This window comes from Psittacula echo (genome assembly GCF_963264785.1).
Source record: "Psittacula echo genome assembly, chromosome: 3".
Taxonomy (NCBI): Eukaryota; Metazoa; Chordata; class Aves; order Psittaciformes; family Psittacidae; genus Psittacula; species Psittacula echo.
The window spans coordinates 126,847,324-126,868,198 of NC_137736.1; the positions used below are offsets into that span (position 1 = coordinate 126,847,324).

The 20,875-nt window shown below is 45.4% G+C and overlaps 1 protein-coding gene across 1 annotated transcript in view; it reads right to left on the bottom strand.

The window, feature by feature from the left end:
• The window catches only part of POLD3 (DNA polymerase delta 3, accessory subunit), a gene marked incomplete at both ends in the record, with an annotated part of 32,374 nt that overhangs the window by 8,469 nt on the left and 3,030 nt on the right, over positions 1–20,875 (bottom strand). Inside the window, 7 exons of the mRNA XM_080613924.1 lie at positions 4,121–4,233; positions 5,510–5,672; positions 8,453–8,525; positions 10,277–10,541; positions 15,312–15,444; positions 17,104–17,143; positions 20,420–20,522. Coding sequence (XP_080470050.1) covers positions 4,121–4,233; positions 5,510–5,672; positions 8,453–8,525; positions 10,277–10,541; positions 15,312–15,444; positions 17,104–17,143; positions 20,420–20,522 — 890 coding nt within the window. The remainder of the gene's footprint in view (positions 1–4,120; positions 4,234–5,509; positions 5,673–8,452; positions 8,526–10,276; positions 10,542–15,311; positions 15,445–17,103; positions 17,144–20,419; positions 20,523–20,875) is intronic.

Here is a 20,875-nt window from a genome sequence, read left to right on the forward strand (position 1 = left end):
ACCCTCCTGTCCTCTGTGGACACACTTGTGTAGTTTATTCTGGCACTGGAAGCAAAACAACCTGCAGTGACTAAGGCACCCTATTACCAATATAACTTTTTAATGAAAAATCATTTAAATGGAGAGGATTGTGCCTTATGCCTTCTCTGTATATTCAACTCGGCACAATGTGCTGACACCCGTGTAAGAAGAGCTTATTTTGGGCTATATTCAGTATATAAAGAGCAAACTAATATAGAACGATGCAAAAGACCTGCCCTGATATAAATGCAGCCATACAGTGCTTCACATCATAGAATCCCAGACTGGTTTGTGTTGGAAAGGACCTTAGAGCTCCTCCAGCTCCAACCCCTGCCACGGGCAGGGACCCCTTCCACTAGAGCAGCTTGCTCCAAGCCCCTGTGTCCAACCTGGCCTTGAACACTGCCAGGGATGGGGCAGCCACAGCTTCTCTGGGCACCCTGGGCCAGCGCCTCAGCACCCTCACAGGGAAGAGCTTCTGCCTAAGAGCTCATCTCAGCCTCCCCTCTGGCAGGTTCAAGCCATTCCCCTTGGCCTGGCCCTACAGGCCCTTGTCCCAAGCCCCTCTCCAGCTTTCCTGCAGCCCCTTTAGGCACTGGAGCTGCTCTAAGGTCTCCCTTTCAGGAGCCTTCTCTTCTCCAGGCTGACCCAGTTCAGCTCTCTCAGCCTGGCTCCAGAGCAGAGCTGCTCCAGCCCTTGCAGCATTTGATCATCAGTTGTTTCAAACCCACAAAATGGGGCTAAATCTTCCTGAAAAAGGGCAGTGCTCTTACTTGTAGTTTCACAGGTAGAGCCCTGCCTGAACACAGTTCAGTCACAGCAGTGGCTGTAGACAAGCATCACCTATCTGCAGCTGCACCCCTGCCCAAGGTCATGCCTCCTTCTCCTCCTCCTCCTTTGCTTCCAGTGGAGGTCAGCCAGGTTAGCAGCAGCAGCAGCCACACTCTCGGCCTTTGATCCCACCCTGGGGGTGCAGCTTCCCATATTGCATCTTGCATATTTAAAACTTACCCCTTGATCATCTGGGAGGTGTTTACGCAGGTGGTGGATGCACCGTGCCCTGTCCGGCAGCGATTCCCAAATGCTGTGCAGCATATGGAGCCTTCCTCCCTGCTCCCACTGGGATGCAGCATGGAACAATGTCACTCCAGGCCCCATTTTCCTCATTGATGCTGATTAAAATTGATCCTGCTCTCTGGAGACACCTGCTCTAACCTTCCCAAGGATAAAAGCTCTATACAGCTGCTATGTATTTGTATGTATTTAATTATTTGTTACTTACATCCTTATATTTGAATACTGAATGGAATATTATCAGTTTGGATTCTGCATGAGTATTTCAAAGAACCCAAATCTATTTCCTTTCATCCAGTTGAATTTAGAAGGGCAAGCAGCAGAGCCAAAGGGCTGAACACAGACCTTGTCAAGGTGGTTTAAATAGCCATTAGCTTGAAAAGGAAGAACAGAGAAGCTCTCTTGATTCCCATCTTTCCCTTTTAGAAGGGAATAGCACTAAACTAATCAATAATACACAGATTTGTATGTCTAAGGTGTAATTTGCATACATTTCCAATTCTAATACACAACACAAAGCTCTACATAATGGAAAGAACAAAGAGGACTACATATGATGCAGGAGGAGCAAGAGCAGCTCTCCAAATGGGAAGTCAAACTCTCCGCCTGCATTTCCAGTAGGTTAAAAAAGAGTAAATCAAAAGCCAATCTAACAGATGACTGGGTAAGTGGCCTTACTTGTCCTGTTCTCAATGCCTAAAGCTACTCTGACTGAGGTCAGTAAGACACACGGGCTCCCAACCTGACCAGAGGACCAGGCTGATGGCTTCTAATCGCAAATCCAGTTAACTCACACTTAAGAGCACAAATGAAACAAGGCACAACAACTAAACAGACTGACTGCAGGCACGCAGGTAGGAGTACACACACAGACTTTGGAGCAAACCTTGGAATATATTAAAGTAGAAGGCACCACCTTCAAAGGAATTAACTACACAGCACATGCTAAAGGTGAATATTCAACAAGAGACAAGAGCTCTAATAATCCAAAAGTGGATATGCAGCAAGCAGGAGTTCGCAGTATTCTCTACAAGTCACGCTTTGCCTAAAAAGGTTGGACCAGATGATCCTCCAGGTGCCTTTCAACCTGAGATTCTATGGTTCTACAGAAAGTGCTCCTCAATTTACAACAGTCTTAGAGCACTGCTTTTAGTCCCAGGAGCTAGAGAGAAATAGATAAGTAAAGCAGACTGTGTGCTCGCCTCTGGGCTTGCTGTGTGCTCAGACTATTGCCATCAACACAGGAGGCAGGGGGTCCCCAATTCACAGCAGCGCAAGAAAGACTGAACCAAAAAGCCTTTGCACTTCAAGATTAGAATCAGGTATTATTATATTAGACTAAGTAGATTGAGATGAGCTCTTAGGCAGAAGCTCTTCCCTGAGAGGGTGCTGAGGCGCTGGCCCAGGGTGCCCAGAGAAGCTGTGGATGCCCCATCCCTGGCAGTGTTCAAGGCCAGGTTGGACACAGGGGCTTGGAGCAAGCTGCTCCAGTGGAAGGGGTCCCTGCCCGTGGCAGGGGTTGGAGCTGGAGGAGCTTTAAGGTCCCTTCAACTCAAACCAGGGATCCCATGATTCAAAGAGCCCTCCTGCACGCCTGCAACACGGCCTCATTTCTGCCCACTCCTCCTAGTGAAGAGCCAAAGAGCTGAGAGATTCCAGCCCAGCAAGAAGCGGTGCTTTCAGTGGCCAAAGGAGCTGATTTCAATCTTCCCTCTTCAGAGCTAAACACCACAGCTTGTCAGGAGGCTGAGTGATGAGTAAATGGAAAGACTGGATAATAGTTTACAAACATTTAAAGAAATAAATACCAAAGAGTGTGGGCATATATATTTTTTTTTCATGGCCAAACAAGGAGCTGCACACAGGAATGTGATGAAATTAAGGCTAATCATGAAGAACAGCTTCCTGAGAGATTTATCATCCTGTGGGAAAGCCTGAGCAGTGATGGATGCCTGATGACAGAGATCACTTGAAATTATGCTGGGCAGCAAAGAACCCATGAAAATAGGCCTAAGGTGGCATGGAGGCTGCTATGACATCCAACAGTATTCACCTCTCCAATTTGTATTGCAGATTCTCTTCATTCCATGGTTGTCTCTCATCTGCTAGCCACACTGAATAAGCAAACAGCTTCAGCTGGAGTCACCTCCTCACTAACACAACCTGTGTCATGTTGCACCTATTTTTGACTGGAAACTGGTGGTTTCAATTATTTGCCTGCAATGATCCCCAAATTCTTTTCCTGATCAGTTTGCTGGATGACTGCTCCATTTCACACATACTCGCCAGCTCAATCCCAACTTCTTTTCCAGTTATCTGTATTGAACGGCATTTGTCACCTCAATTATCCAAATTCCTTGGAATCCAGCCCTGCTGTTCCTCATTATAAACCCAAATCTTGCGACGTTCTGGGCACCCTCCTCCTCTCAAAGCCAAGAGCCACCGAGGAGACGCGGAGTCGCATCGGATATGGCTCAACTGCTTTGCCTCCAGTTTCTCTATTATCTTGCTTTTTTGGATGCCTCACTTCCAATACTCTCTTCCAACCCATTGCTATAAACAGACAGAATAAAGATACTAAAAATGACCCTGGGAAGGGGGGAGGTCACTTTGTGAGTGTTTGTTCACCAGATAAACTGGTTATGACCAGTCCTACAGCTCTGGAAGGCGTGCTGTCTTTCACAAGAGATTTGAGAATCTCCTTCCCACACGTCAGCGTGACTGGCAGCACACTTGGTGAGGAGACAGCCAGATCTGAGCTAAGCTAAAACAAAGACTGAATGACTGCAGCATCTCAACTCTATGCCCAAGTGCTTGCAGGGCAAGATAAACAGAGAGCTCAAGCTACAGCCATTTGCACGGTCTTTAGTCCTTGAAACTGCAATCCTCTAAGTCCTAAAGACTTATAAACCCTTCAGTCCTCTAAACTACAAGTCCTCAATCACTAACCAACAGCTTTAGATAGTAATACGGCCAAAATCAGCTTCCTGACATCCATGCCTGCTTGTTTCTGTATCTTTTTTACCTTCCTCATCACTGCTGTCAGACTGAAGCTGTTTGATTCGCTTCCTTTTCTTCTTTACATTTTCAGGTTCTCTTTCTTCCTCATTATCCGACTTGTCCACCCTCTTCATTTTACTGCCACAAGAAGAAAGGAAAAAGAGGAATGAATATGTGTTACCCCTTGTGTGTGCATGAAAGCATCACGTGTGTATGGAGCATGTGTCCGACAGAAGTACTGGTAGCAAGGACATCAACTGCCTCTCTACCTCTTAAAACCACCACATACACTGAAGAATACTCACCTATACAATCAGGCATGGGTGCAGGAGCATTTTGAAGCCTCTCACCCATACCCATACCCATTTCTCCAAAACAAGAAGGATTTCTTTAGCCCCATGTTTTGCCCAGTACCTCACCTAGCTTGGCCACAGCACCCTGGCAAAAGAGCCTTTCTGATCTTGTCTCTTATAGCTCAGGCTCCCAAACACTAATGTCCCCAGCAGTATCTCTCAGAAGCTCTTTTGACAGCCTGCTTGCCACTGACTGACTATGAGGTAGTGTCTCAGAATCCTGGAGCCATTTTTAAAGACTACTGGAAAAATAAAAGAGCTTCTTTCTTTTGAATGTTGGCGAGACGTGTCAGACTAACAAGCCTGGAGGCTAAAGGCCCACGTAGCCTCCTAGAGCTGGGACAGCCCAAGTGGCCTTCCCAAAATCCCACTGCCAACACACAGCTTCCAGGCCCTTGGCTTCTTGACTAAGACTAGCAATAAGACGACCAGTGAGCACTGGCTGTGATGGTGGGCTGGGTGGTGATGTGCTTACCTATTTAGTTAGAAACAGATTGAGACCACCAATTAATTACTCATAGGCCACCAGAGAGCCATCAGCCTGTAATGATTTTTTGTCTCTGTCAGTTTGGGTTGGATGAAACACAAAGGGCTCAACTTCAAATTGACTTGGAGTCTCAGCCCAAAGTAAACCAGCACTACATGAGCTATGGAAATCAACAAGCAGAACTTTGTGTGCTGGAAGCTGTGTACATATAAGTTTGGGAATATACTACCTTCCCTGCAGTACAGGTGCTCCTGCCAGCCCCCCCAGATTGCCTGCAGGGTCTATGTTAACTCTCCTCACAGCGTGAGGTTGTCTCATGGAAAGCCACCACTGAAGACTACCTGGACCGTGTCCCTTCCATATGCAATGGCACAAACGGCCCCAAGGCATCTACAGCACTAAATGGAAAAGAAATATTAGGAGAGAATTCTAAGGGAGACAATTTTAGCCTGGTTTAATGCAATTTAGAAGCTGGAAACAGGAGGTGAGCCAGCACTGTGTGACCAGCCAGCTCCATGCAGGCCATCAACAAGTGGGTTAACAGATTTTAGGGATCCTGAGAGGTGTCACCCACCTTTTTTTGTCCTTCTGTTGATTTCTAGCAGGTTCTGTCTTCTTCCCAGGCTTCTCTACAACAGTATTAAGGGATGACTCTGGTTCTGCTTCAGGAACCGAAGGCTTCACTACTTCCTTCTCTTCCTTTGGCTGCTCAGGCACAGAGTTGACTTTGAGTTTATCTGTGGACAAGCCATTACAAAGAGAACACTGGGCATGCAGTTTGACTGACAACAAAGGATGGGCTAAAGAAAACCATTTACCAGCTTGGTTCTGCTGTTCCTGACAGCACAATGTAAGAAAACCAGGTGTGCCACAGCAGTTAAACTCTGTACAAGAGGGCTGAAGGCAGAAGCCTTGACAATCACCGGGACCTGAGGCACTGAAGAAGGGTTAGGAGCCCCTCTTCTAGACATCCTCTTTGGCATACCACCACATCCAGGATTTAGAAAGGAGCAACTGATCCATAAGCAGTTGCTTCCTTCTAAATTAGAGTTTCAGTCAAACACGAAAGTGCCTGGAAACAGGAGAATCAGGACTGAAGAAGAGCAAGGAGACGTGTGTGCAGTCCCCATCCTGCATAACATCAGAGCCCAGAATTAGTATTGTCAGTAAGAGTCGTGGCTTCTTGTTCTACGCTAACCTCAATGTGATTAAGAAATGTCTTCTTCTGCCTATATGGATAATTCAGCTTCAAAAGGCTTAATCTAGTACCATGAAAGATATAGTGGGGGGAGCAGACAGCAAAATACTATATTTATCCACCTCATAGGTGGTGCTGTCAGCACACTAGCACCTGATGGCTTCACTCAGCAGCTCTACCCCACCAGAAATGAAGAACAGGCAGGCTAGAAACCTGCAGCACCCAAAGCACAAGATGCCCAGCAAAGAAAAAGTATTCAACAATGAGATCAACCACGTTCTTAGTAGGAACAGAGGCTGCTGAGAGAGCTGAGACTTCATGCCAACGCCTTTCTGATCCTGCTTGGAAACCAGGCTGCCTGCTTCATTGAGCAAGGGAAAATATCTTATGGAGCAGAGCTTGACTGACAGCTCTCTTATTTATGATCAACAGCAGAAAGCTGAAGGACCCAGTTATTGTTATCTCAGGACTTTCTGGCAAGGGTGAAATCTCTGATGCCAGGACAGACATACAATACGTAGAGAATAAATCTTACTCCTGGAATCACCCTCTCTCTTCTAAACACGTCAGAATTTCCAGTTCTACTCTGTTTGCTCCTTCCCTGCAGCCACCTCAAGTTTCCTTGAAGTACTCCCTGATAGGACTCCATAAAGAGAACCCAATTGGAAATCACAGGAATGCATCCACAAAGCTTTCTCCATCACCACTGGGTCTTCTTTACCATGCAGTTTGCTGGGGTTCCAGCATCTGAACTCTGGTTTAGGGCTCTTCTTAGACCTTAAGAATTTACTTGAGTTCACTGTAGTAACTGTGTCCTCAGCTCCCTCAGCCTCACAAAAACAGGAACTCAATGATGCCCAGCAGTACTGTGTCTTCTGTGTTTAGTGCTGGAACTGTACCCTGCAACCTCTGACAGATGGCTGTTAGAAAGTGAACTTGGCTGTTTATTCCCTCCCAGTAACTCTTCTTTGAATCCTTTTGTACTTGTTATAAGGGCATCTTTCTTCAAAGTCCTACAGTCCTTTTCCAATGTCTATTTCAGAGCGTATTTGCTTTAGACTTGGATCATTTAAGTCAGAAAGTAGCTCCAGAGGCCACCTAGTCTGAACCCCTGCTCAAAGGGAAGGCCACTCTTCAGTTTTACCCTCAGTTTTGAGGCAAGAAGTTAACCCTCCATCTAACTCTAGACTCCTCAGTGGTCTGTGATGAAATGCAAGCGTCATTAACGCGCCCTGTACAACAGGTCTTGGCAAACACTGGGCCAAGAGCTAATCTTCCAGCCAGAAGCACTCACTTTAAATCAGATTTCTTCTGCACACACACACAGAAAAAGCCTTCCTGGGTTAGGCTGCACAAATATGTCATTTCCATTGATCTCTATCCAGCAAGCTTTTTGTCTGAAAAATTCCACTTAAGACTCTTAATTTTTGCCTTAAGAGCTGCAGGCAAAATTATTAACCCCTCTGAGGCCAAAACAGCAGAAGAATAGTATGGAAAGCTGTAAGGAAAGAAGGGATATAAAGAAAACCCAACAAGGTTGACTGGGAAGGGGTGGGAAGGAAGAGTTGCGCTCCTCTCTCTTTATGCCTCCCATCATAGCTGTGTAACACCACACCTGAAATCATAGAATCATAGAATGGTTTAGGTTGGAAAGGACTTTAAGATTATCCAGTTCCAGCGCCCCTGCCATGGACAGGGACAACTTACGTTAAACCACATCACCCAAGGTGCTGTACAGCCTGGCCTTGAACACCGCCAGGGATGGAGCATTCACCACTTCCCTGGGCAACCCATTCCAGTGCCTCAGCACCCTCACAGTAAAGAATTTCTTCCTTAGATCCAATCTAAACTTCCCCTGTTTCAGTTTGAACCCATCACCCCTTGTCCTATCACTACAGTCCCTGATGAAGAGTCCATCCCCAGCATCCTTATAGGCCCCCTTCAGACACTGGAAGCTGCTCTGAGGTCTCCACGCAGCTTCTCTTCTCCAGGCTGAACAGCCCCAACTTTCTCAGCCTGGCTCCATACAGGAGCTGCTCCAGCCCCTGCTCATCCTCATGGCCTCCTCTGGACTTGCTCCAACAGCTCCATGTCCTCCTGATGTTGAGGACACCAGAACTGAACACAGTGCTGCAAGTGGGGTCTCACCAGAGCAGAGCAGAGGGGCAGGATCACCTCCTTCAACCTGCTGCTCACACACTGGTTATCTTTTACTTGCTACTCAGCTTTAAGAAGAAAGCTGTAATTCCAATATCCCTCGGGATTTTCAGTTTTCAAACTCCAGTTTCTGCAAACAGATGCATGTTCTAAAGCACTTACTCATGGCAGCTTTTCCAAAGAAGTTGTTCATTATGTTGCCCTTTGCTGGTGGTTTGCTGCTCGTTGCAGACACCTAGAAGCAAACAGAGGAGTAACCACAGGAATTATTCACACAGCAAAGCCCTCAAAATGCAAAGTCCTGCTTCTGGACAAGCAAAATAAACCTATATAGTTTGTTGACTGGTCAGCGTGTTGGATTCAGTGTCTGTTTAGGAGAGTGTGAAGATCCTAGATGAGTAAGTTACTCACTACTTAGCAAGGCCTTCAAATGCAGCTTAGGTCACATTCCCATCTGATGGCTGACAGTGTTACTGAAATAAGTGGTTGGGACTTGGGTCAGATCCCAGGCAAGAACTGTTCTTTTGCAAACTATCAGTGCCTCAATTCACAGTAACTGACAGAGGAAAGAACAAAGATTGGCCAAACCATGAAGACTTTATCCAGCTACTCTGGCACGTCCCCTGCTCTGCTGAAATAAATATCCCTGCTCAATTCCACTAATAGAGCCACCACCACAGTGAAAAATCACATACGCATACACAAAACACCCACCTAAGGAAGCCTGGCCTCCTAATCCCATTTAGTTTCATGCAGAAAAAAGGCAACCAGACACTAAAGTTTCCTAAATATTCAGACACATATTTCACCAGAGTTAAATTCACTATAAAAATCAGAAAAATGAACTAAAATGCACTCACTTGTTATAAAAAAAAGGCAGAACATATGCAGGGAATGTTACCATTTAAATCCCCATTTACTGGCTATATTGCTTTAAAACAATTATACTGATTAAAATGGAATCCTATCCTGGAAAAAAGCAGCTGTGGAGAAGATAAACAGTTTAGTCTTGCACTGGTCAAGCTCTGAAACTTCCCTCACAGCACATGTTTAAACACCTTGATGCTTTTAAGACCTGGACTTCTCACATTGCACTTCTTGCTCAAAACAAAGCCTTTTAAGCACAATGGAGAGAAGCAAGATCCTCAACTGGTGTATATCTTGGCCTAACTGAGGACAACAGAACAATTGTCTCAGTAATGGAGCTGTGCTGGTTTATACCCATTCAAGGAGCAATGTCAAAGTGTCAAGGATATTACAGAATCACACAGCAGTCTGGGTTAGAAGGGACCTTAAAGCCCATCCAGCGCCAACCCCTGCCATGGGCAGGGACCCCTTCCACTGGAGCAGCTTGCTCCAAGCCCCTGTGTCCAACCTGGCCTTGAACACTGCCAGGGATGGGGCAGCCACAGCTTCTCTGGGCACCCTGGGCCAGCGCCTCAGCACCCTCACAGGGAAGAGCTTCTGCCTAAGAGCTCATCTCAGTCTCCCCTCTGGCAGGTTAAAGCCATTCCCCTTGGCCTGTCCCTACAGACCTCTGTTCAAAGCCCCTCTCCAGGTGTCTTGTAGCTCCTTTAGGCACTGGAGCTGCTCTCAGGTCTCCCCTTAAAGGAGCCTTCTCTTCTCCAGGCTGCCCCAGCCCAGCTCTCTCAGCCTGGCTCCAGAGCAGAGCTGCTCCAGCCCTCGTAGCATCTTCATGTCCTCCTCAGGACGAGGAATTATGGCAAATCTACTTTTGTGAATAGATCAAGAGCTTGGCACAACATGTTTCTGCCCAAGATGACTGACAGAAGGCACATCTGTACTACACAGCTACAAAACAGTGACTGAACACTCCCAGGGGACAGCAAGTTTAGCTCTAGAAGCAGTGGCTGAGGCTGTGCTACAGTGGTTAAGGTTATTTAGGTCGAGTAAGAGCAAAGCTCAAAGCATGGTTCATTAAAGCTATTAGCCCAGAGGGCTGCCAAAGAGTCTGAGGTAACTTACACTTGGGGCCTCCTTAGACTCCACTTTAGTTTCTTTATTTGTGTCCTGGGATTTGGAAGCTGCTTTTGCTGCAAACATTCCCATGATCCCTTTGGGCTGCTGTGTGGTTGGTTTAGCACTCGATGGTCCATGGCCATTGACTGCAGGGACACTGGCAGCATTCCTGTCACTTTTGGTCTGGGAACCATCCTTCACAGATGTCTGCGCTGGAGCAACATCAACCACTGGCCTGAGGACTGCAGCATCACATCGAATGGCGCTAAACCTGCGGGATGGAGGGACAAGTTTAATTAGCTTCTTACTTTTCACCTTGGTTTCCTGCCAGGTAGCATCTTCTCTGGTCTTGGGTTTTCTTGTTATGGTTAAAAGAGTAAGCTAGTTTGTGCATGGGACAAGAAAGAAAGGCTGGCATATAGTGAGAGGATGGAGACCTCTACTGAGATCAGCTGAAGCTGTCACAAAGAGCCAGAGCATTAAACCCCAGAGCAGCTTCCAGTGTCTGAAGAGGGCTACAAGGATGCTGGAGAGGGACTCTTCATCAGGGACTGGAGCGATAGGACAAGGGTGATGGGTTTAAACCGAAACAGGGGAAGTTCAGGTTGGATCTAAGGAAGAAATTCTTTACTGTGAGGGTGCTGAGGCGCTGGCCCAGGGTGCCCAGAGAAGCTGTGGCTGCCCCATCCCTGGCAGTGTTCAAGGCCAGGTTGGACACAGGGGCTTGGAGCAACCTACTCTAGTGGAAGGTGTCCCTGCTCGTGGCAGGGGCTGGAACTGGATGAGCTTTAAGGTCCCTTCCAACCAAGTGATTCCATAATTCTATGATTCAAACGCTAAACAAGCTGTTCAAGACAGAGCAGACTACATTCTGTGCCTGAAGGGATTCTGCTCTCTAAAGTTCACAACATAAATTGTATGTCCGGCTGACGATGCAAAACATTTACTTCCAGATGCATTGACAGTCCACTACTGAGGCAACAAGCAGCTACAATCCCATCGGCCAGGTAAATAAATCACAACTGAAAACACAACTACTTGAATAGTAGTAGATCTAGTAGTAATAGATCTATGTTGGTACACCGGAGGGAAGGGATGCCATTCAGAGGGACCTCGACACACTTGTGAGCTGGGCTGACGCCAACCTGATGAAGTTTAACCATGCCAAGTGCAAGGTCCTACACCTGGGTCGCAGCAATCCCAGGCACAGCTACAGGTTGGGCAGAGAAGAGATTCAGAGCAGCCCTGCAGAGAAGGACTTGGGGGTGTTGGTCGATGAGAAAATGAACATGAGCCAGCTGCAGTGTGCGCTCGCAGCCCAGAAAGCAACCGTATCCTGGGCTGCATCAAGAGGAGCGTGACCAGCAGGTCGAAGGAGGTGATCCTGCCCCTCTGCTCTGCTCTCGGGAGACCTCACTTGGAGCATTGTGTGCAGTTCTGGTGTCCTCAACATAAAAAGGACATGGAGCTGTTGGAGCAAGTCCAGAGGAGGCCATGAGGATGAGCAGGGGCTGGAGCAGCTCCTGTATGGAGCCAGGCTGAGAACATTGGGGCTGTTGAGCCTGGAGAAGAGAAGCTGCGTGGAGACCTCAGAGCAGCTTCCAGTGTCTGAAGGGGGCTGCAAGGATGCTGGAGAGGGACTCTTCATCAGGGACTGCAGTGACAGGACAAGGGGTAACGGGTTCAGACTGAAACAGGGGAAGTTTAGATTGGATCTAAGGAAGAAATTCTTTACTGTGAGGGTGCTGAGGCACTGGAATGGGTTGCCCAGGGAGGTTGTGAATGCTCCATCCCTGGCAGTGTTCAAGGCCAGGTTGGATGAGGCCTTGGGTGACATGGTTTAGTGTGGGGTGTCCCTGCCCGTGGCAGGGGGTTGGAACTAGATGATCTCAAGGCCCTTTCCAACCCTAACTATTCTATGATTCTATGTGACATTCAGAGTTAGATACATAAAGTCATCACCATGTAATCACTGGCAGACAGGGAAATATCTCAGCTTGTACCAGTCTGAAGTGTGATTGTTTGGGGCTGCAGAGCTGCAGGAACTAAACAACGTGCTCACAGTTGAACTCACTGACAGTCAGGAATAGCAGGACCCAAAAATAACTGACCTCGACTCCCCACTGTGCAAATCACAGGCAAAGCTTTCCAGATTTCCTACACAAATGCCGCAAAAAGGGCAGAGGCTGAGCCCTCCCAAACCCCTGAATTGCAGAGTGTGGCTTTATTTGCATAAGAATTAAATCAGGCTTCTGCCAATTAATTTCTGTGCCTCAGCATTAGCAGCTCACATGGACAATCCACTTCTCCTCAGAGCAGGAACTGTGATGTGTTAACAAAACAACACCATCTCTACAGCATTTCTAGGCTGCAGCAGCTCTCTCTTGACATTCAAACCTTTAAAGGAAGGAAAGAAGACACTGAAGAAAGATACACCCCATGCTCCTTTCTACTTTCAGTGTTTTCAACATGGTCAATGCTGAAGAAGCTTCACTTCTACTCCGAACACCCCCATAAGCAAGACCACCAACCCTCCACATTACAGACAGAACCCCAGTCTGGTTTGTGTTGGAAGGGAGCTTAAAGCTCCTCCAGCTCCAACCCCTGCCACGGGCAGGGATCCCTTCCACTGGAGCAGCTTGCTCCAAGCCCCTGTGTCCAACCTGGCCTTGAACACTGCCAGGGATGGGGCAGCCACAGCTTCTCTGGGCACCCTGGACCAGCGCCTCAGCACCCTCACAGGGAAGAGCTTCTGCCTAAGAGCTCATCTCAGTCTCCCCTCGGGCAGGTTCAAGCCATTCCCCTTGGCCTGTCCCTACAGGCCCTTGTTCAAAGTCCCGCTCTAGCTTTCTTGTAGCTCCTTTAGGTATTAGAACACTGTTATAATGGGTCCCCTGAGCCTTCTCTTAGGAAAGATATGTTTTATATATAAAGAATAACATTTTATCATCAAAAGTTATATTGACCATGGAGCAAGCACATTTTACCCTCACACATTCCCAGTTAGCTTGCTTTAGTGCTGCTGTGTGACTACAGCTTATGGGCTTGATCCAAAATACACTGAATAATCACTGAAAAACCAAGCAACACTTGGACTATGCTCTGCAAGCAAGGAGCTGCTTCTGCTTGGAAAGCTGACATTAGCAACATGGATTAAATCCAGTTATTTATACTAGCACATCTGAATACTTCCATCATCTCCCCAGCATCACAGGTACCATATAAACACAGAAGAGGATATAGATCCTGCTCCAGAGTTTGAGAGATCTATGGACTGACAGGGGAGCGTAAGAAGCCAGCAGGTTATTTGCTATGAACATAAAGCTCTGACTTTAGCAGGTACTGCAGGAATCTTGTCCCAGAAGACAATTCATGCAGTGGACATGGCAGAGGGAACATGTTCACTTTGAATTTAGTTGAGCCAGGTCACAAATGAACTTCTCTCAGCTTGCTTGGGAAATCCTGCTCCAAAGCCAGGCAGGGATTTACACATCAGAAAGCTACTGGAGAACCAGAATTGTCTGAACCTCCTGGATGCACAGATCCCAAAGGGAGACTCCTCCAAGACACAAATATCACCATGGGGGGTGCCTGAGAATAAACAGGCTGGAACAAGGCAACTGCAGCCAAACCTACAGCACACATTGTCACCGAGACAGTGTTTTCTAACCCTGACATTCACATTTGAAACACAGGGCGGTATTTTCTCAGCCACTCTCTTGTCCGCACTTTGATTCTACTTTCAAATTCTATACTCTTTCTATGACACAACATTCAGGCATCTCCCTTTCTAAACCAGATTGGTCATGGCACTGTACGTCCTGATTACATCAAGCTGAAGCTATTGTGGTGGAAACAACATATAAAATGAAAAGCCACAGCTGCCAGGCAGCTTCTGGAGGGGAGACAATGACCCCTGGAGACTGAAGCACCTCTGAATTCTAGGACTACTGTTATAGAACCAGAACAGTTTGAGTTGGAAGGCACCTTAAAGCTCATCCAGTTCCAACGCCCTGCCATGGGCAGGGACCCCTTCCACTGGAGCAGCTTGCTCCAAGCCCCTGTGTCCAACCTGGCCTTGAACACTGCCAGGGATGGGACATTTCTCTGATTCAACCATGAAGGACACTTGTGCTGCTTGGTCTCTTTTGGACACTTCCTTTATGACTCAGGCTCTTATATATGGAGAAGTTCCTGTAAGACATCTTCAGAGAGGTGGATAAATCCAGTCTCACAAACCAGAAGGCAAACTCATGCTAGTGCTTTACTGAGCACATCACTCATGTTTTGCTCCGTTTGTTTCTTTTTATTGTGTGACTGAACACTGGATAAACATGGTCACGATCAAGCATGACCTGGAAATGAGAATGAAGTTTCCAGCCATCAGAAAAGAAAGGTGCTGGAACAGTCTGTCTATTAGAGTAACAGAGCAAGGGAACCAAGTGCAAGATGGAAATAGCTCAGTTTATGAAACAATCATATAATGAGCTGTCTGGCACAACTTAGAAGCTCTCCTCTTCAAGCTTTCTAAAAATCCAGGCATATTTGGGAACCATTGATTTCTGCTGAAGTGCTCTATGTAGCAACACCTTATCAGCCTCAAATCATAGAATCAGCTCAGCTGGAAAAGACCTTTAAGATCATCAAGTCCAACCACCTAATCTCCAACACTTGCCCTGTCAACTCCATCCTTTAAACAAGCAGCCTTTTGGTGTAGGAGATCCCTTACAGGTAATGGATCAGACCCGCAACACAAACACCAGCTGGGCTTTCCTGACTTCCTTCCCTAGTCGAGATGATCCCTCCAATTCCCCACCTTTATTTTTACAATTGTAAGATCTGCCCCTTTCCCCTCCTCTAAATCATTTGCTTCAGCTTGTGCTAGCTCTTCTTACTCCTTTCCCCTCATGCCTGATTTCCTGTCTCCCACCATGACCCCTGTATACCAGTTACATGAGCCACCAAGAGCCTACAGGACTCCTGGCAGGCTGTGCTGGCCTTCTACCAACTGCTGAAGAAGAAAAACCAAGAAGCAACTCACTTGCTGCAGTTGTGCAGGTTTGTTTTGACAATATCATAGTCTGTGTTGTAGAGGGGTCCACTGTCCTTGAGCAGAGCTTTCTGAATGCTGTAGACATGCACGCTTGCAATTGTGGATAGTTTAGACTTCATTGCTGAGGGAAACAAGGAGAAAAGTCCTCTGTTAGCACAGAACCATGTGGTAACTATTAGGCTGTACCAGGGATGGAGAAAGACTGACAGATCGCTTGACAGCAAGGACCTGAACATAAAAACATGTAATTGTACCTTGGTTCAGTCCTCACTGAGTGAGAGTTCATGGTAATAGACCCCACATGTCAAGCATGTTTCCCACTATACATTCTTGGTTCTTACACAACATTCCTGGTTCTTACACAACTGAATTAAGAGCAATCTTTGTGTTGACTTTCAAAATATCTGGCATTTGGGATCCAGAATATAGAATCACAGAGTGGTTTGGGTTAGAAGTGACCTTAAAGCTCATCTAGTTCCAAGCCCTTGCCATAGGGGGTATATCTATATGACTATCTGAAGCTAAGGAAGAAAATAGATGGTCATAACTCTACCCTGCTGGAACTGCTCTCTGCCATTAAGGTAGCATCCACCTTATCAACTAGCGTCAGTGCTGTCGTTAGTAGTCTGCTGGGATTCATGTTTTGTCTTTTCCACGCCATTTAGACTGTGACTCCCTTGAGACAAGGGCTGGTTTTTAGGAATTCTTTGTTCATTGCTTATATTGTTCTTTCCCCACAGTCCTGGTCTGAGACAGAGCTTCTAGGCACTGTAAAAATACACACAGTAATCATTCCTTGGGGCCAGTCCTAGACTATACAGCCCTAACTCCATCAAAAAAATCTCAGCCTCTTCCAAATGTAAGTCATACCTTTGGCCTGTCTTCTAATACAAAAACCATGCCCAACCCTTTCCTCCAGAGCAAAACAGAGTATTACGTAGCACACATAATTCAAGCAACATGACAGATAGTAGTTGTGCTGCTCAACAATCTACTCCACTGATGAGGAAGGCTTTAGCAAGAAATCCACTTCAGATTTCAGAAGGAAAATAAATGAGAGTCTTTCAAACCAAGTGAGGTCATGAGCCTATTTAAAGTCACCAATGCCACATTATGTTCTCAAGTGCCAAAGATGTTATTTGACAGTAAAGAAGAGCCTGCAGTTGTGTTTCAGTTGATACAGATCAGGTCTCATCAGCTGGACCAGACCTGGAAAGATGGTAACACAACTGACAGTGTAAGGAGAGTACTTGCAGGAAGCAGTGTCACAGTGGTGGGGTTCTTAAACCTTTGTGACAGGAAATCTCTCAGACAAGAGCCAGAACATTCTCATGGGACACTTAAACTAAACCCCACGATTCAGGGCAAGTTAAGACTGCAATTGCACATAACCAGCAACTAGAATTATTGCTGAATCCTGCTTCAGCATCCTTGGGAGCCTAAAGGCTTAGAACTGTTCTAACACATCCTGAGACACTGCTGACCTTAAGGAGTTGCTGTCTGCCAGTGGCAGGAAGGTGAAAAAGAATCATTGGCTGAAGTGTGCAACATAAAAAAAAAAAACCCAAAAAGAAAAATCAGGCCCAAATCACCAGCCTGAAGTTACAGCCCTTGGCTCAGAGACTGAAAATTCTGAGAAAAAGCTGGTACAAGGAGTACACACCTGAACCCAGCAGCCTGAGCAGGCACTTACATGCAGATGGCAAGCTCAGAGCTTTCCTCACTTTGCTGTTCTTTCAAAGAAAAAGTCAAAACCACATAACCTTCACAAGTTGCTTACCTTCGAGTTGGTCCTCTCTCACTACTGCAACCTTGTGGCACTGTAAAAAACAGACAGATGGCAAACAGCATACAGTAAGTCTTTTTACATTTAAAGACTGATATTTTTGGTTATCTGACCTTGTAACAGGTTACAGTGCCTACAGGAAACCTGGAGAGGGGCTTTGGACAAGGGCCTGTAGGGACAGGCCAAGGGGAATGGCTTGAACCTGCCCGAGGGGAGACTGAGATGAGCTCTTAGGCAGAAGCTGTTCCCTGTGAGGGTGCTGAGGCGCTGGCCCAGGGTGCCCAGAGAAGCTGTGGCTGCCCCATCCCTGGCAGTGTTCAAGGCCAGGTTGGACACAGGGGCTTGGAGCAAGCTGCTCCAGTGGAAGGTGTCCCTGCCTGTGGCAGGGGCTTGGATGTGGAGGAGCTTTATGGTCCCTTCCAACACAAACCATTCTATGATTCTATGATCTACTGAATAACAAAGTCTATTGATTATAGGTGCAGCTTTACAGCAGCAGAGAACACTGCCAATGCCTTTAAACAGCCATCAGCCACTAGTTCTTAGAGCTCTGCCTTCCTACTTTTCTAACAGACTGTTCCAGAGATCACTACGACCCTGAAGAAACCCTCTATCTTCCATTCCTGACATTGGGAGATGAGCCATAGATAAAACAAGAAGTAAACAACTGTGCAGCACAGTGGAGGACAGCAAACTAACACAGCTGATACCCCAGTGGTAAGAAATCTGCCATACTAGCCCAAATCACCTATGTATATCCAGGTTGCCAGTAAACTTTAACATAGCAACCTGTAACAAAGACACAGCACCAGAAAAGCAAAAGTCTGTGAGAAATTAAGCATTACATTAAAAGCCAGAAATTAGTGTTTCTGGAAACACTGGTTACACATTCCTGTGTAACCTCATCTAGGTGTTCCTGCTCCGGCAGGGGGATTGGACTAGATGATCTTTTGAGGTCCCTTCCAATCTCTAGCATACTTTGATCCTGTGATACTGTGAAACATGCTCTGTGGCCAGTCTTCAACGACTGTACCTGCTCCATGGCATTTAACAGGCTGCAACTCATACAGAGAGTATTCAAAGAGACAGACTAGACAAAATCTACCTATTGGTTTTGTGTTTAACTGACACCACAGGTTAGCCAGCAGAAGAGGGGACAAAACAAAGGCAACTTGAACCATTAAATAAAGATTGAGAGTCTCAATCCTTCATTGAGGCTCATAAAAAGCAGCAAGGAAAGGGTGTGCAGTGCTTAAGGCACGATGAGAATCATTTGTGACTGATTTTTATCCCTGCCTCCTCTTGGATGAGTCTTGCAGTGGAATCCACAGTCTTTTGGCTACACCTACTGCCAGCAGACAGTAGTGCAGGGATATCACAAGCACAGGGCTGCATGTGAAGCACACGTATCCCTTTCCTACCCAAAACAGACTTGTGCCAGGTATTACCCATTAGCTACTCAAATACCTACACATCGTTTGGAAGCATCACCCAGATCTGACTCTCTTATCCCATCTGCTCCAGTTATCCCTCCAACACGCAGCCCAAGGAACTTTAAACTCCTCCAGTGTGGCATTCCTAGCCCTGGCATTGCTTCATCCCTGCTCCTGATGACTTACTGCACCTGTAGGTCACCTCCCTCTGCAGGCACTGCTATTGCAGTGTTCAAACCCAAGATGTTTAAAAGCAAACCAAGAAAAGAAGTGACTTTTCTACGCTTACCTGGGTAGATCTTGCCTTAAAAATACCCAATAAATAACTATTTAATCCTATGTCAGAATTCACTTGTTTGTTTTAAATATATTATGGCAAATATATTATGGCAAAATGTGTTGACAAACCTCTGGCCAGCTCTAGTGAGCCAAGAGATGCCACTTTGCTGTTTCCAGAAGAGATCAGGGAAAAACCTGTTGAACTCAGGCTGTGTGACACTATCTTTAAATGTGACACAGCTTTAAATAAAAGCTGTATATTTCTAGCATATTATCTTTATTATATATATATCTATATTTATATTTAGTATACATTTACAGCATATTCATATTTTTATATATTTCTAGTATATTTATATATATACCATATTTATTTAAATATATTTATGGCATGTTTATTTAAATACATTTCAGTATATTTATATAACATTTGTAGTATGATTATTTATAGTTTGCTTATCTATACTTAAATGTTTATATATTTATGTAAATGAAATTCATATCATATTAAATATCTATATATTTACTTGTATAAATGTAGATATTTAAATAGATATAAATAAGAAAACTAGAAATAATCACACTATAAGTGTTTATATAAACACACTAAAATGTATGTAAATGTATGTATTTTATGTAAATAAATAAAAAGATCTTTAAATAAATAATTACTTTCAATTTCAGGCAGATTTGGCGATTTAAAGAGAACATTCCATGCATCTGAACCAGTTCATTATTAAGGAAAACAAACAACAGAAGGTTTGTTGGGGCTTTTTCCCAATACACAGATAAAAGCCAGAATACCCTGAGGTGAACCGATTCCAGATGAAGACCGTGGATTGTGTTGTAAAGAGATTTTGGGGTATCTAAAGATACAAATAGATACCTGGTGGAATGGCAAAGGTATTTAGTGTTTGGGTATTAAGTTGTTCTGTGAGCAGAAGGAAACACGTTCCATTTGCTCCTCTCTTTCAAACAGCTCTGGGGTACCCAGCTGAAATTTTAGGTGGCATCCCTGAAATGCCACCTTAGGTGGCAAGCAGTGAGGAAAAAAACATAAATTAAGCAGTGCTTAACACTTCGTAAGTTAAAGCATTTTATATGCACAATATTGTTAATCAATTCATGTTTTCCTTGTAGACCAGGATAAAACATTGCTTCAACTAACAATTTAAACTATTATTCTATTTATTACTATCCCATTCTAACTGAATTCCAAGCTCTCTCCAAACACTGCTCAGCACTTCTACTGCACAGCAGATCCTGGGGAATGGATTAGCTCATCTCACAAGGGCTCCTCCAGATCCCCGTAAAATCTTTGCTATCCAATAATAGTGACAGGATTGAGAGATGACTGATATCAGTTCATTAAGTCAAAGCCCTGGTGTGTTCTTCAGTACTGTATTATCAAGTCATGATCTTTCCTCCCTATCATTTTATGCTGGGACAAGGCTAGCATCGCATTTTGTATGTGCATATAAGACCTTTTTCCACTGGAAAAAGAAGAGAGCAAATTCAGCTTTTGACCCAAAAATCATAAACCAAGACGGAATCCACAAGAACAAAGAGCTCACAGACACCTTTGAGGAACCACTCACCACGTGTCCATTCTGGATGAGGTTTCCAGCTACTAAGTAGGTGACATGAAGCTGAGCTCCTGAATTCTCCTTTCGTTTCCTCTCCACATAATCATAGAGCATCCTGCACAAAAGAAACCAGTGTTAATCACCTAGAAAGGAAAGAGCCCATCACCACCCCTTCCATAAAGCTTACGTAAAGGAAGAGTAAAGCCAGCCTGACACGGAAACTTTTCAAATAAGCAGCGCTATTTCAACCAGGATTAAATTAATCTCAGTAAGCCACGTTCTTCCTCTGCCACTTAGGACAATTTCAGTCCAACCAATATACAAACCAAAGGTGAAATGAATACAAGCTCTCAAAGCTTGAACAGTCGGCTGCAGGTGGTCTCACATCCTCTGGACAGCTTGTTCCAAAGTTTTCCAGGAAAGGCTGTTTTCCTCATTATATCCCAGTGTTCTGAAACACCTGACGAG